The 14,561-nt window shown below is 46.6% G+C and overlaps 1 protein-coding gene across 1 annotated transcript in view; it reads right to left on the reverse strand.

The window, feature by feature from the left end:
* Nucleotides 1–9,861, reverse strand: part of MCCC2 (methylcrotonyl-CoA carboxylase subunit 2) — an 85,900-nt gene extending 76,039 nt beyond the window's left edge. The window contains exon 1 of the mRNA XM_065406596.1: nucleotides 9,730–9,861. Within this exon, the coding sequence (XP_065262668.1) occupies nucleotides 9,730–9,861 (132 nt within the window). The remainder of the gene's footprint in view (nucleotides 1–9,729) is intronic.
* Between the last annotated feature and the right edge of the window lie 4,700 nt (nucleotides 9,862–14,561).

Genomic DNA, 14,561 nt, shown 5'->3' on the forward strand with positions numbered 1-14,561 from the left:
TGCGCACATGCAGGAAAAAAGCAAACACAAAGACAATTTTAATTTTAGTTAATTTAATTTCATACTATGTCATACTCTGTCACAAAAGATCATCACATGCATTCTGAAGTTATTACTGGAAGGTGAAAAATCCATTTTAAAATATCTTTACTGAAAAGTGAAAACATATAGTCTTAATACAGGGCTTTAAAATTTTGCCAGTCACCTACTAGTCAGAGCTGATATAAAAGATGTGTGGGGACCCATCAGCAAGATCCAAGGACAGACTTTGATTAAAAAATCCAGCTCTGAACCCCCCATACCAGCTCCTGGAAAAGGGTTCATATTCTTAGCAGCATGCTCTCCTGGGACACTGCTTACATGTGCCATCTTTATTTATCACCCTTTGGCTAATGAGCATCTGATAAGATTGAAGCCTCTACCCTCAGCTGCTAAAAGAGAGATTCTCTCTTTCACATACTACCATTCTATAGCCTACTGGCTGCTGTGAGTATGGGGCATCTCCACAACCCTACACCTCTCCCCGCACTTTCCAGGCTCCTGAAGGGAAGTGGTCTATTATGCTTCATTCCTCTTTCAGCCTTTTTTTTTTAATTTTATTTTAATCCCCTCACCTTGCAAATAGCTCCAGTACCTACTTCTACTGTTCACCACTTTCCTAAATAGTAAGTATACATTGCAATTGATTATTGCTAGTTTTACTGGTGTCACAGGATTCCCAATAGCAAGCAAAAAACTGACCAGTCTTGTTAATTTCATTGCTCTGCTGCAGCAGCTGCGCAAGAGCTGTCAGCAGACTAAGGGAGACAAAACTGCATTCAGTTCACATCCAAAAGATTCTCTTTGTAGCCTTATTGATTAGCTTTTTCTTTTATCATAGATTCTAAGGCCTGAAAGGACCACTGTGATTACCTAGTCTGACCTCCTATATAACACAAGACATAGAACTTCACCAAAATAATTCCTAGAGCATATCTTTTAGAACAGGGGTTCTCAAAATTGATTGTATTGCAACCCCCTTCTGACAACAAAAATTATTTCACCACCCCAGGAAGGGGAACTGAAGTCTGAGCCCACCCAAGCCCCGCTGCCCAGGGCTGGGAGCCAAAGCCTGAGTCCCACTGCCCCAGGTGGGGGGAGCCTGTAACCTGAGCCCTTCCGCCCAGGGCTGAAGTCCTCAGGCTTTGGCCCCCAGCAGTAGGCTTGGGGTTTGACCACGGGTGGTGGGGCTGGAGCTCTGGTTTCAGCCCTGGGCCCCTGCAAGTCTAACGGCAGCCTGGCGACCCCATTAGAACAGAGTCGCGACCCACTTTGGGGTCCCAACCCACAGTTTGAGAACTGCTGTTTTAGAAAAACACCTAATCTTGATGTAAAAGTGGTCAGTGACAGAGAATCCACCGGTTTCAGAGTAGCAGCCGTGTTAGTCTGTATCCGCAAAAATAACAGGAGTACTTGTGGCACCTTAGAGACTAACAAATTCTTGGTAAATTGCTCCAAGGGTTATTTACTCTGTTCAAAATTTACGCTTTATTTCCAGTCTGCATTTGTCTAGCTTCAACTTCCAGCCACTGGATCGTGTTATAACTTTCTCTACTAGACTGAAGCACACTTATTAAACATTTGTTCCCCATGTAGGTACATACAGACAATAATCAAGACACCCTTTTTTTTCTGTTAAGCTATATACTGTGACAGACCCAGACCAGTGGGGTACAGGAGTCTGGTAGAGGGCAAATATACTGGTCACTGGATGAGTAGTTTTTTGTTCCCTGAGTGACCAGAGAAGGGGCTGCACTAGAGTAATCAGGAACCTGCTAGAACCAGTTAACGCAGGCAGGCTAATTAGGACACCTGGAGCCAATTAAGAAGAAGCTGCTAGAATCAATTAAGGCAGGCTAATCAGAGCACCTGGGTTTTAAAAGGAGCTCACTTCAGTTTGTGGTGTGAGTGTGAGGAGCTGGGAGCAAGAGGCGCAAGGAGCTGAGAGTGAGTGCTGAGGAGCACAAGCGTTATCAGACACCAGGAGGAAGGTCCTGTGGTGAGAATAAGGAAGGTGTTTGGAGGAGGCCATGGGGAAGTAGCCCAGGGAGTTGTAGCTGTCATGCAGCTGTTACAGGAGGCACTACAGACAGCTGCAGTCCACAAGGCCCTGGGCTGGAACCCGGAGTAGAGGGTGGGCCCGGGTTCCCCCCAAACCTCCCAATTGACCTGGACTGTGGGTTCTTCCAGAGGGGAAGGTCTCTGGGCTGTTCCCCAACCCACATGATGAATCTCTGAGGCAAGAAAATCCGCCAATAAGTGCAGGACCCACCAAGATAGAGGAGGAACTTTGTCACAATACATTTATCTCCTTGAGTCTATTACTATAAATAAAGTATGTTTTCTAATCCCTTAATTGTTTCTTGTGGATCTTCTCTGAAGCCTCTCCAATTTATCAACATCCTTCTGGAATTGTGGACACCAGGACTGGACACCATATTTCAGTAGCAGTCGCACCAAGTCCAAATACAGAGGAAAAATAACCTCTCTACTCCTACTTGGGATTCCTATTTATGCATCCAAGAATTGCATTACCCCTTTGGCTACAGCGCACTGGGAGCTCATGTTCAACTGATTATCCACTATGACCCTCAAATATTTTTCAAAGCCATTGCTTCTCAGATTAGTCGTCCAGCCTGTAAGTATAACCTACCTTTTTTGTTCCCAGAAGTATACATTTAGTCATATTAAAACACATTGTTTTCTTGAGACCAGTTTACCAAGCAACGTGGATCGCTCTCAATCAGTGACCTGTCCTCTTTATTATTTATCACTCCCCCAATTTGTGTGTCATCTGCAAACTTTACTAGTGATGACTTTGTTTTCTTCCAGGTCATCAATAAAAATGTTAAATAGCATAAGGCCAAGAACAATCCCTGCAGGGTCCCACTAGAAATACATCCATTCAAGGAAAAGGATGATTCCCCATTTACAATTACATTTTGATACCTATCAGTTAGCCAGCTTTTAATCCATGATACAGGTGCCATATGAATTTTATATCGTTCTAGGTTTTTAATCAAAATATCACGAAGTAACAAGTCAAATGCCCAAACTTGTAATCTCATTTAAAATAAAAATCCAGTTAGTTTGACAGGATCTCTTTTTCATAAACCTGTGTTGACTGACATTAATTATATTACCCTCCTTTAATTCTTTATTAACGAAGTCCCACATCAGCCACCGTTATCTTGTCCAGGATCAAAGTCAGATAGACAGCCCTATAATTACCCAGATCATCCCATTTACCTTTTTTTAGATATTGGCACAACATTAGCTTTCTTCCAGTATCCTGGAGCTTCCCCAAATTTTTAAAATGTTATAAAATAACCATCACACATCTGTTTCATTTTTAAGCCTACAATACTTACAACACCCCAAATCAGTGTAACTGTGATTAAGAAAAAATATTTTCTTTATTCTTTGTTTTCTTATGTGGTTCATTTGCCAGGATGCTTTCTCCTTTATTCAGTCAGTTGCCCCACAAGTGTCTCTTTCTCACAGTATCAAGGAGATAAAACCCCCTTTTTAAAAAAGTGTTTGAAAAACCACAAATATTGGCAGACGGACTTGGAAACAGATACACCAGCTGAAACTAAACTCATTTTTTAAATTGACTAGATTTTGAGTTGACCACATCCCTTTAAATGCTGCATAAACTGATAAGTTAGGCCACGAACTTGCAAAGGCTTAAGCATGTAAATAATTTTATGCATATGAATTATTGTATTCAGTGGGACTACTCTCATACATGAAGACACAGGCATGCTTAAGTCTTTGCGGGATCAGATCATTTAGCGACCCGTCCCATCCTTTCCATTTGCCAATGGTAGAAGGGTTTTTAGGCCATGGATGAATATATCATACCAAATGGAACTATTTAGTGAATTTGAGACTTGACTATCTCCATTTTAATCCTAGTTCTCTAACTAGAACAGTGAATCATTCTACCCTACGAAGCAGCAACAACAATACTTTTAAATCTTATCTTACGCTTTGAGCAAAATAATAATAAAAATTTAAAAAATAAAAGGTTGCTCTTAGCAGTATGCATTATTACTTCTACCATATATTTCTGAACTTTTGTTATATAATGCTAAAAGGACAAGCAAGATGCCATGCATTCTTCTCTAGAAGAAAACTGTCTTTACTTTATATGAATACTATACACATCTGATGTTAATATGATAACTTCTAGATACAGCAATGCAAATCTGAGGTGGCAGAAATTACAAACTAATCCTGCAATTACTGCATGGTTGAGATCTCCTGTTGACCTCTGTTTGAAGCCACACTTGCAAAACGGCTACAGGATCTGGTCCTTTGAGTCTTTTTCCAGAATTTAAATTTTCCTTTTCTCTTTTTAAAATTACCCCTCTGGTTTGTAAGATAGTTTACATTTAGAAGGCCAACCTGTCTTGCTGAATTTACAGCCATAAAGACAAATATTAGCTAAGGGAAGTGTAACCTTCATCATTCACCTTATGCCTTCTTGTGTTTGCAATGTTATCCCATGTAATACATTTGTTTCAGACTGTAAGTGCCTCATGGCAGGGACCTTGGCTTTTCTGTGTTTGTAAAACATCACAGACACATATAGTGTTCTATAAGTAATTACTTCTACAAAAATGTTAACACTGTTTGCCACCTTACTGCTTGAATGACGTACCAGATGTATCCGAGTAAATGTGCTTGTCCAGTATAGCTGGACGTACCTGGCCTGTGTTGACGTCCCATAGGAAACTGCTGCCAAAGTACATGAACATTTGAAAAAACAGTGAAAAGTTTGTTTAAAAAAATATATATACTGAGTCAGGTCTCATTTTTAGTTTGAATTTAGAGGGCACACACAGATGCCTAATACCAATTTAGTTAACTAAAGTAAAAATTAACTTTTGAACTCTTACAATATTTCTGACTCCTTTGGTTTATCATATATACTTACTAAAGTGTCACAGTCAGCTGTTTCATCCTCAAATTTACATTTTGCAAAACAAAACCTAAGATTAATGGAAATCTTTCTATAACGTGTTTTTGTTTGGTTGGCTGGTTCAGTTTTTTGTTGTGTTGTTTGGGTTGTTGTTTTTTAACTCCAATGGAAACATTTTAAAATAAATGCATATTCCTCTGCAGGGTTTGCAACCCACATACTCCAGCACTATGAATCAAAAAGTGAAAGTGATTGATTTTCAGTGTTCAAGCTGGGGAAAAATGCATGTACACAAATAGATTAATTAGTGAAAAGTAAATTGAATCCTAACATGTACAGTTTTAAGTAATCCAAGTTTACTAGTACACAGCTTTGTTTGCAGTATGATGAAGTTAACAATGCCCTTTTAAAATGAAACAGAGGGTCCTGTGGCACCTTTAAGACTAACAGAAGTATTGGGAGCATAAGCTTTCGTGGGTAAGAACCTCACTTCTTCAGATGCAAGTAATGGAAATCTCCAGAGGCAGGTATAAATCAGTGTGGAGATAACGAGGTTAGTTCAATCAGGGAGGGTGAGGTGCTCTGCTAGCAGTAGAGGTGTGAACACCAAGGGAGGAGAAACTGCTTCTGTAGTTGGATAGCCATTCACAGTCTTTGTTTAATCCTGATCTGATGGTGTCAAATTTGCAAATGAACTGGAGCTCAGCAGTTTCTCTTTGGAGTCTGGTCCTGAAGTTTTTTTGCTGTAAGATGGCTACCTTAACATCTGCTATTGTGTGGCCAGGGAGGTTAAAGTGTTCTCCTACAGGTTTTTGTATATTGCCATTCCTGATATCTGACTTGTGTCCATTTATCCTCTTGCGTAGTGACTGTCCAGTTTGGCCAATGTACATAGCAGAGGGGCATTGCTGGCACATGATGGCATATATAACATTGGTGGACGTGCAGGTGAACGAGCCGGTGATGTTGTAGCTGATCTGGTTAGGTCCTGTGATAGTGCTGCTGGTGTAGATATGTGGGCAGAGTTGGCATCGAGGTTTGTTGCATGGGTTGGTTCCTGAGTTAGAGTTGTTATGGTGCGGTGCGTGGTTGCTGGTGAGAATATGCTTAAGGTTGGCAGGTTGTCTGTGGGCGAGGACAGGCCTGCCTCCCAAGGTCTGTGAAAGTGAGGGGTCATTGTCCAGGATGGGTTGTAGATCACTGATGATGCGTTGGAGAGGTTTAAGCTGAGGGCTGTAGGTGATGGCCAGTGGAGTTCTGTTGGTTTCTTTTTTGGGCCTGTCTTGTAGCAGGAGGCTTCTGGGTACACGTCTGGCTCTGTTGATTTGTTCCTTTATTTCCTTGTGTGGGTATCGTAGTTTTGAGAATGCTTGGTGAAGATCTTGTAGGTGTTGGTCTCTGTCTGAGGGGTTGGAGCAGATGCGGTTGTACCTCAGTGCTTGGCTGTAAACGATGGATCGTTTTGCCCCAGCACCCCCACGAACATGATACAGTTCTGCGGTGATCTGGAAGCGTACTTTCGCCGCCTCCGACTCAGAGAATACTTTCAAGATAACACTGAACAGCGCACTGATACACAGATACCCTCCCACCAACAACACAGGAAGAAGAACTCCACATGGACTCCTCCTGAGGGTCGAAATGACAGTCTGGACCTATACATAGAATGCTTCCGCCGACGTGCACAGGCAGAAATTGTGGAAAAACAACATCGCTTGCCTCATAACCTAAGTCGTGCAGAACGCAATGCCATCCACAGCCTCAGAAACCACCCTGACATTATCATCAAGGAGGCTGATAAAGGAGGTGCTGTTGTCATCATGAACAGGTCTGACTACCAGAAGGAGGCCGCCAGACAACTCTCCAATACCAAATTCTACAGGCCACTTTCCTCAGATCCCACTGAGGAATACACTAAGAAACTGCACCATCTACTCAGGACACTCCCTACACTAACACAGGAACAAATCAACATACCCTTAGAGCCCCGACCGGGGTTATTCTATCTACTACCCAAGATCCACAAACCTGGAAATCCTGGACGCCCCATCATCTCGGGCATTGGCACTCTCACTGAAGGACTGTCTGGATATGTGGACTCCCTACTCAGACCCTACGCCACCAGCACTCCCAGCTATCTCCGTGACACCACAGATTTCCTGAGAAAACTACAATGCATTGGTGACCTCCCAGAAAACACCATCCTAGCCACCATGGATGTAGAGGCTCTCTACACAAACATCCCACACACAGATGGAATACAAGCTGTCAGGAACAGTATCCCTGATGATGACACAGCACAACTTATTGCCGAGCTCTGTGACTTTATCCTCACGCACAATTATTTCAAATTTGGTGACAATATATACCTCCAGACCAGTGGCACCGCTATGGGCACCCGCATGGCCCCACAATATGCCAACATCTTTATGGCTGACCTGGAACAACGCTTCCTCAGCTCTCGTCCACTCACGCCCCTTCTCTACCTACGCTACATTGATGACATCTTCATCATCTGGACCCATGGGAAGGAGACCCTGGAAGAATTCCACCATGATTTCAACAGCTTCCACCCCACCATCAACCTCAGCCTGGACCAATCTACACGGGAGGTCCACTTCCTGGACACCACAGTACAAATAAGCAATGGCCACGTTAACACCACCCTATACCGAAAACCCACCGACCGCTATGCCTACCTTCATGCCTCCAGCTTCCACCCCGGACACACCACACGATCCATCGTTTACAGCCAAGCACTGAGGTACAACCGCATCTGCTCTAACCCCTCAGACAGAGACCAACACCTACAAGATCTTCACCAAGCATTCTCAAAACTACGATACCCACACAAGGAAATAAAGGAACAAATCAACAGAGCCAGACGTGTACCCAGAAGCCTCCTGCTACAAGACAGGCCCAAAAAAGAAACCAACAGAACTCCACTGGCCATCACCTACAGCCCTCAGCTTAAACCTCTCCAACGCATCATCAGTGATCTACAACCCATCCTGGACAATGACCCCTCACTTTCACAGACCTTGGGAGGCAGGCCTGTCCTCGCCCACAGACAACCTGCCAACCTTAAGCATATTCTCACCAGCAACCACGCACCGCACCATAACAACTCTAACTCAGGAACCAACCCATGCAACAAACCTCGATGCCAACTCTGCCCACATATCTACACCAGCAGCACTATCACAGGACCTAACCAGATCAGCTACAACATCACCGGCTCGTTCACCTGCACGTCCACCAATGTTATATATGCCATCATGTGCCAGCAATGCCCCTCTGCTATGTACATTGGCCAAACTGGACAGTCACTACGCAAGAGGATAAATGGACACAAGTCAGATATCAGGAATGGCAATATACAAAAACCTGTAGGAGAACACTTTAACCTCCCTGGCCACACAATAGCAGATGTTAAGGTAGCCATCTTACAGCAAAAAAACTTCAGGACCAGACTCCAAAGAGAAACTGCTGAGCTCCAGTTCATTTGCAAATTTGACACCATCAGATCAGGATTAAACAAAGACTGTGAATGGCTATCCAACTACAGAAGCAGTTTCTCCTCCCTTGGTGTTCACACCTCTACTGCTAGCAGAGCACCTCACCCTCCCTGATTGAACTAACCTCGTTATCTCCACACTGATTTATACCTGCCTCTGGAGATTTCCATTACTTGCATCTGAAGAAGTGAGGTTCTTACCCACGAAAGCTTATGCTCCCAATACTTCTGTTAGTCTTAAAGGTGCCACAGGACCCTCTGTTGCTTTTTACAGATTCAGACTAACACGGCTACCCCTCTGATACTTTTTAAATGATGCACAGATTAGCCAATTTACATGAACCCAAACTTCCCATTCTTTCCAAAATAAAGATATTTTTCCTCCTTGTTTTCTGCAGATACTGACTGACTTGTAAAAACATTGCTCACACCCCCGATTCACATTTAATTTCCAAGCAAATCACTGCTTCCAGCTTTCAATATATCAGTCAATGCCTTCTAAGGCACACTAACTCTCCACCTCTGTTTCACTAGTGAAGCTATCCTACTGTATCAGAGGGGTAGCCGTGTTAGTCTGAATCTGTAAAAAGCAACAGAGGGTCCTATGGCACCAGAAGTATTGGGAGCATAAGCTTTCGTGGGTAAGAACCTTACCCACGAAAGCTTATGCTCCTAATACTTCTGTTAGTCTTAAAGGTCCCACAGGACCCTCTGTTGCTTTATCCTAGTGTAGGATCTCCCGCACAAAGCCCATTTACTCAGGCTGTACCAAGGGTCAGAATCTGGCCATTTGTCCGAAGAGATCCCTTTGCAGAGGAGTGGGAACTATGGAAGAAAGGACGTTTAATGTGCGCTCTTAGATTGGAAGCTGCTTGGAGCAGTGGCCACCTGCTCCTGAAAGCCCGAGGCGCTCCTGGCAGCTAGCGGGCGCTACCGCCACCCCCATTATATAAATAACCTGAGGTGTGTGTTTGCGGGGAGAGGACAGGGACACGTTCCTCCACGTTTTCCCTTTCTCTGGGTCTCCTTCAGGCTGCATGGGGCGAGGGCTGACACCACGTGTGTGGCCCTGCAAGGGGAGCACTACACTGCAGGGCCCGGGACACAGGCACCAGGGCCCCGGGCCGAGCTAGCCCGAGTAGCAGGGGCCAGCCGTCCTCGCAGTTTTCAATGGGAGCAGGAGCGGGGCCCAGACAAGCCCGCGAGCCCGGCCTGGTGGCGAGGCTGCCCCGGCCCGGCCTACCTGGTAGAGCGGGGAGCCGGCGTCAGGCTGCGAGCCCACCGCGGCCACCTTGTCCCCGTGGTACGCGCGGGCCAGAGTCGCGGCCGGGCGACAGAGCCGCAGCCCCAGCCGCCACTTCAGGCCCGCCAGCATCGCGGCGCGGAAGCTCCAGGCTAGGGGGCGGAAGCGGCAGCTTCCCAGGCCTGGAGCCGGCTGCCCCGCCACTCCCCCCCGCTGCAGCCAATGGAAAGCGCGGGGCCGCGCTGCGGCTTCCTCCTGCTGCTGGGGTCGGAGCCGTCCCGCCGGGCTGCAGCATCGACCGGGGTAGGTCGGTCGCCAAGGGCCCGGCCGCCCCCTGCCCCGCAGGAGGGAGGCAGTAGCCTGGATGCACCCGGCCCCTCACACCGCTGTCGGGCCCCGCCCTGAGGAAGGAAGGGGACCAGAGGCTGGGCAGCTTGGCCGTGTCTGCCCCAGACCTGCGCCCATTGAACTACAGCCCTGCAGCGCCTCGTGTACCAGCCCCTCCGGCAGAGGCAAGCCGTCTAGTGACCCACCCTAAATCCAGGGCCTGCCAGTTTAATGGAACTAATGTTGTATTTAAATCTAATGCCAGTCACTAATGCTGTGTTTAAATCTCCCCTCACCTACCACTGCAGACACAAATCAACTGCAGGCAGCAGCGGAGTGGAAGCCAGACTTAAAACATGCAGCTAAGACCACAAGGTATTGAACAGACCCGTCTCATTGGCCTCTCACCTTCCCTGGTTTAGGCATTTCCCCCACCTAACTGGTGGCTTTTGTGAATTGGGGTCTAAGACACTTGTCTCTTCCCATTCATTAGAGGGAGCCTTGGCACCAAACTCAAGTTTTGTAAATTACAGTATGTTGCTGTGATTTTCCTAGAAACCCGGAAGTTAGGCACTGTGACACTCAGCATCAGAATGCATAAGTATCTCTGTGAACAGAGCCATAAAATAATAATGTAAAGGCAGGTATCTCGATAAGAAAAAGGGAAAACCTGTAAAACTGAGCAGCAGGGACAAAACATTATCCCACAGACAAGGAAAGAAACATTGATTTGAGCTGTGAAAGCTTTAAATCGGGTGGGGAACCTTTTTTCTATTAGGGGCCATTGACCCACAGAAAAAAATCAGTCGGAGGCCACACACAGCCCCACGGGAGGGCACAGAGGCTCAAGGCTTCTCCTAGGCTCTGGGGTGGGGCCATAAATGAGGGGTTCAGGGTTCAGGAGGGGGTTCTGAGCTGGGACATTGGGTTGGGGTGCGGGAGGAGGTAAGGGCTCTGGCTGGGGATGTGGGTGCCGGTGTGGGGCTGAGAGATTTGGGGCTCTGGGCTGGGGCTAAGGGATTGGGGTGCAGGGTCTGGGAGGGAGTTAGGGTGCAGAAGGGGGTTCAGACCTGGGGCAGGGGGTTGGGATGCAGGTGGGGGTGCAGGGTCTGAGAGGGAGTTAGGGTGCAGGAGGGGGTTCAGACTTAGGACAGGGGGTTGGGGTGCAGGGTCTGGGAGGGAGTTAGGGTGCAGAAGGGGGTTCCAACCTGGAGCAGGGGGTTCGGGCTCCGGCTGGGCAGCGCTTACCTCAGGCAGCACCCGGTGGCACAGCAGAGCTCAGGCAGGCTCCCTGCCTGCTGGGGCTCCGCACTGCTCCAAGAGTGGCCGCTATGTCCAGCCCGGAGGCAGAGAAACCAGGGGGCTCTACGCGGTGCGTGCTGCCCGTGCCCACAGGTGCCACCCCCGCAGCTCCCATTGGCCGCGCTGGGGGCGGGGGTAGTGCATGGAGCTTCCCTGATCCGCCCCTGCTCCTAGGGGCCGAGGAACATGCCGGTTGCTGCCAGGAGCTGCACAGAGCCGACCGGATTTCTGGCAATCTGGCGAACCGATGCTCAGGGCTTCTGGCCTGCGGGACAGAGACTTGCCGCAGGTCGGATGACATGAAGCAGCAGGCTGGATCCGGCCTGTGGGCCGTAGGTTCCCCACCCCTGCTTTAAATCCAGGTCATTTTGCAGCATTCTGTAGCTGGCCACTTCAGTTACAAGAGAGATGAGCACTAGCTAGTATTTGTCCAGGGGGTTATATTACACCTTCCTTCTAAATTTTTCATTAAATGTTTGTTTATAAACCATGCTGATTTGGCTACACAACTTGTTTGAAGCAGGTGGTGGCTGGTGCACATGCAGAAAAAAAATGAACTGACTTTTTGAAGAAAGCAGAGTAGGAAGTTTGGTCAGCTCAGTCATACTCAGGCCATGTCTACGCTACAAAGTTTTGCCAACACAAGTTACATTGGCATACAGCCACTGCAGTTAGTACATCATTTGTGCACCTGCCTACTTGGCTCCTTGCATCGGCACTGTGCATACTCACCAGGAGCATTTGTGTTGATACAGAGCAGTGCATCAGGGGTAGTTTGGCAATGCATGCTGTGGCAGAAACAAGTCACACGGGGTGACTGGGAGCAAGGGGTCAGCTTCCCATAATGCAGTGTTCTCCATCCCAAAATGTCTTCTCTAGTCCCTAATTTTCATGCCTATTTTCAATTTCCCATGATCCCACGCTAGACTCTGTCTGCCAATTTTAACAGAAGCATGGAGCCTGCACAGTTCTGAATGATTGTCATGAGCTTTGCAAGCACAGGACACACGATCTTCCAGTATTTGCAGAGCCAAAAGAAGAACTGCAGGGAAACATGACGATTTCTTGGAGGAGCGATTGCCATGGGACATAGCGCAAATCAATTCATGGTTGTTGGTGTTGGTCACGGAGCAGCTGCAGGTAGTGAATTGCTGCTTCGGGACCCAAGAAATGAGCACTGATTGGTGGGATTGCATCATAATGTGGGTTTGGGATGATGAGTTACATAACTTTCAGATGCACAAGTCCACATTGCTGGATCTGTGTGGTTAGCTTGCCCAGCAATCCAACATATGGACACCAAACTGCAAGCTGCACTGAGAGTTGAGAAGCAAGTGGTGATCGCACTATGGAAACTTGCAATGCTGGATTGCTACTGGGCAGTAGGAAGTCATTTTGGAGTTGAAAAATCCCTTGCGGGGTCCATAATCATGCAAGTAGGTAGGGCCATTAATTGTCTCCTGCTCTGCAGGACCGTGATTCATCAATGTGGAGGACATCGTGGATGGCTTTGCAGGTATGGGCTTCCTGAATTGCAATGGAGCAATAGATAGTGTACACATCCCTATTTTGGCACCAGAGCATCTTGCCACAGAGTACATCAACATAAAGGTCTACTTTTACATGGTTAAGCAACCACTGGTGGACCATCATGGATGCTTCACGGACATCAACGTTGGCAAAGCAGAGAGGGTGTCTGATGTTCACATCTTTAAGAACATAGGACTGTTCAGAAAACTACAAGCAGGGACCTTCTTTCCCAACCCGCAGATTACCATTGGTGATATTGAAATGCCAGTAGCGATCCTAGGGGACCCAGCCTACCCCTTAAACACCTGGCTCATTAAGCCATTTAACGGCCACCTCGACAGCATCAAGGAGAGATTCAGCTACAGGCTCAGCAGGTGCAGAATGATAGCTGAATGAGCTTTTGGTAGATTGAAAGGGTGCTGCGTCGTTTATTCTCCAGAATGGATTTCAGTGCAAAAAATATCCCAATGGTTATAGCTGCCTGCTGTGTCATGCATTACATCTGTGAAGCAAAGGGGGAAAATTCCCACCTGGGTGGAGGGCAGAGGTTGAGCAGCTGTCTGCTGAGTTTGAACAACCAGACACAAGGGCTATCAGAAGAGCTCAACGTGGAGCTATACAATTCAGGGAGGATTTGAAAGAGCATGTGAACAAGAAGCCACAGTAATGTGCTTTGGTGCACTGGCCCTGCAATTTGGGGATCTGTTAGGAATTGTGTGGTGCTTGCTGCACATCTGTCACTGCCAGTGCGGCTAATAATGTTGAGGTGTTTGCTGTACACTTATAACGACTACATTGTTTGCCGCTGGATTGGGAGTGTACAAGACCATTACTTTCACTGCCAGCAGGCATTGTACATTATATGTTGTAAACTGGTAAAGATGAATCACTTTCAAAATAAACGTTTTATTCAGTTACAAAAAGTGTGAAACAAGATATGCTTATTGGTCCTTCTGCTTTGGAGTGCTTGATTAAGACACAGCTGACAGCCATGGTGACTGTGACCCGCCAGTGGGGAGGGAAATGGAGAGGGAATTGCTGGGATGCATGAAACTGAGTATAGGGCACTGGGACTGAATAATGGCAACATTTTCCAGTGATAGTGGTTGTTTTAGCTGATATCTCACCCCTGGGGGTGACAAAGGCAGAGAAAGTACAGCTGCTGCTGGCATCCCGAAGTTGCCCAGGCCCATATGTCACTAGCCTGTTTAAGGCAATGGTGTCATGCTGTCTGGAGTAGTTCACAACCATGAGTGCCTGCCTCAGAGCAGATTGTCAAAAACAGGTCAGAAACCCCAAACCGGTGGTATGTTCTATAGTTAAATTTAACCAGAACTCCTGGGTCACTGTAATAATCTTACCATGGAGTCACAGACAGTCCTCTTGGGGTCTCCAGTCTACCTTGCCACCCAGGCAAGCTGGGCTTAGTGATAAATGGTCACTTCTATTAAAAAGAAAAAAATCAAAGTATTCAGGTTACATCCAGTCCCAAGAGACCAGTCACTCCAGGTCGATTTGCATACTAGTTCTCATACCAAAGACAACACTGGTAGCCAATTCTGTACTAAACTAACTGAAGCTTTATTAGCTAAGAAAAAGGAATGAGAGTTATTGAGAGGTTAAAGCAGATAAAAATATATGTACAGGTGAATCATTCTATAATTTCAAAAGAT

This window comes from Emys orbicularis, chromosome 6, assembly GCF_028017835.1.
Source record: "Emys orbicularis isolate rEmyOrb1 chromosome 6, rEmyOrb1.hap1, whole genome shotgun sequence".
NCBI lineage: Eukaryota > Metazoa > Chordata > Testudines > Emydidae > Emys > Emys orbicularis.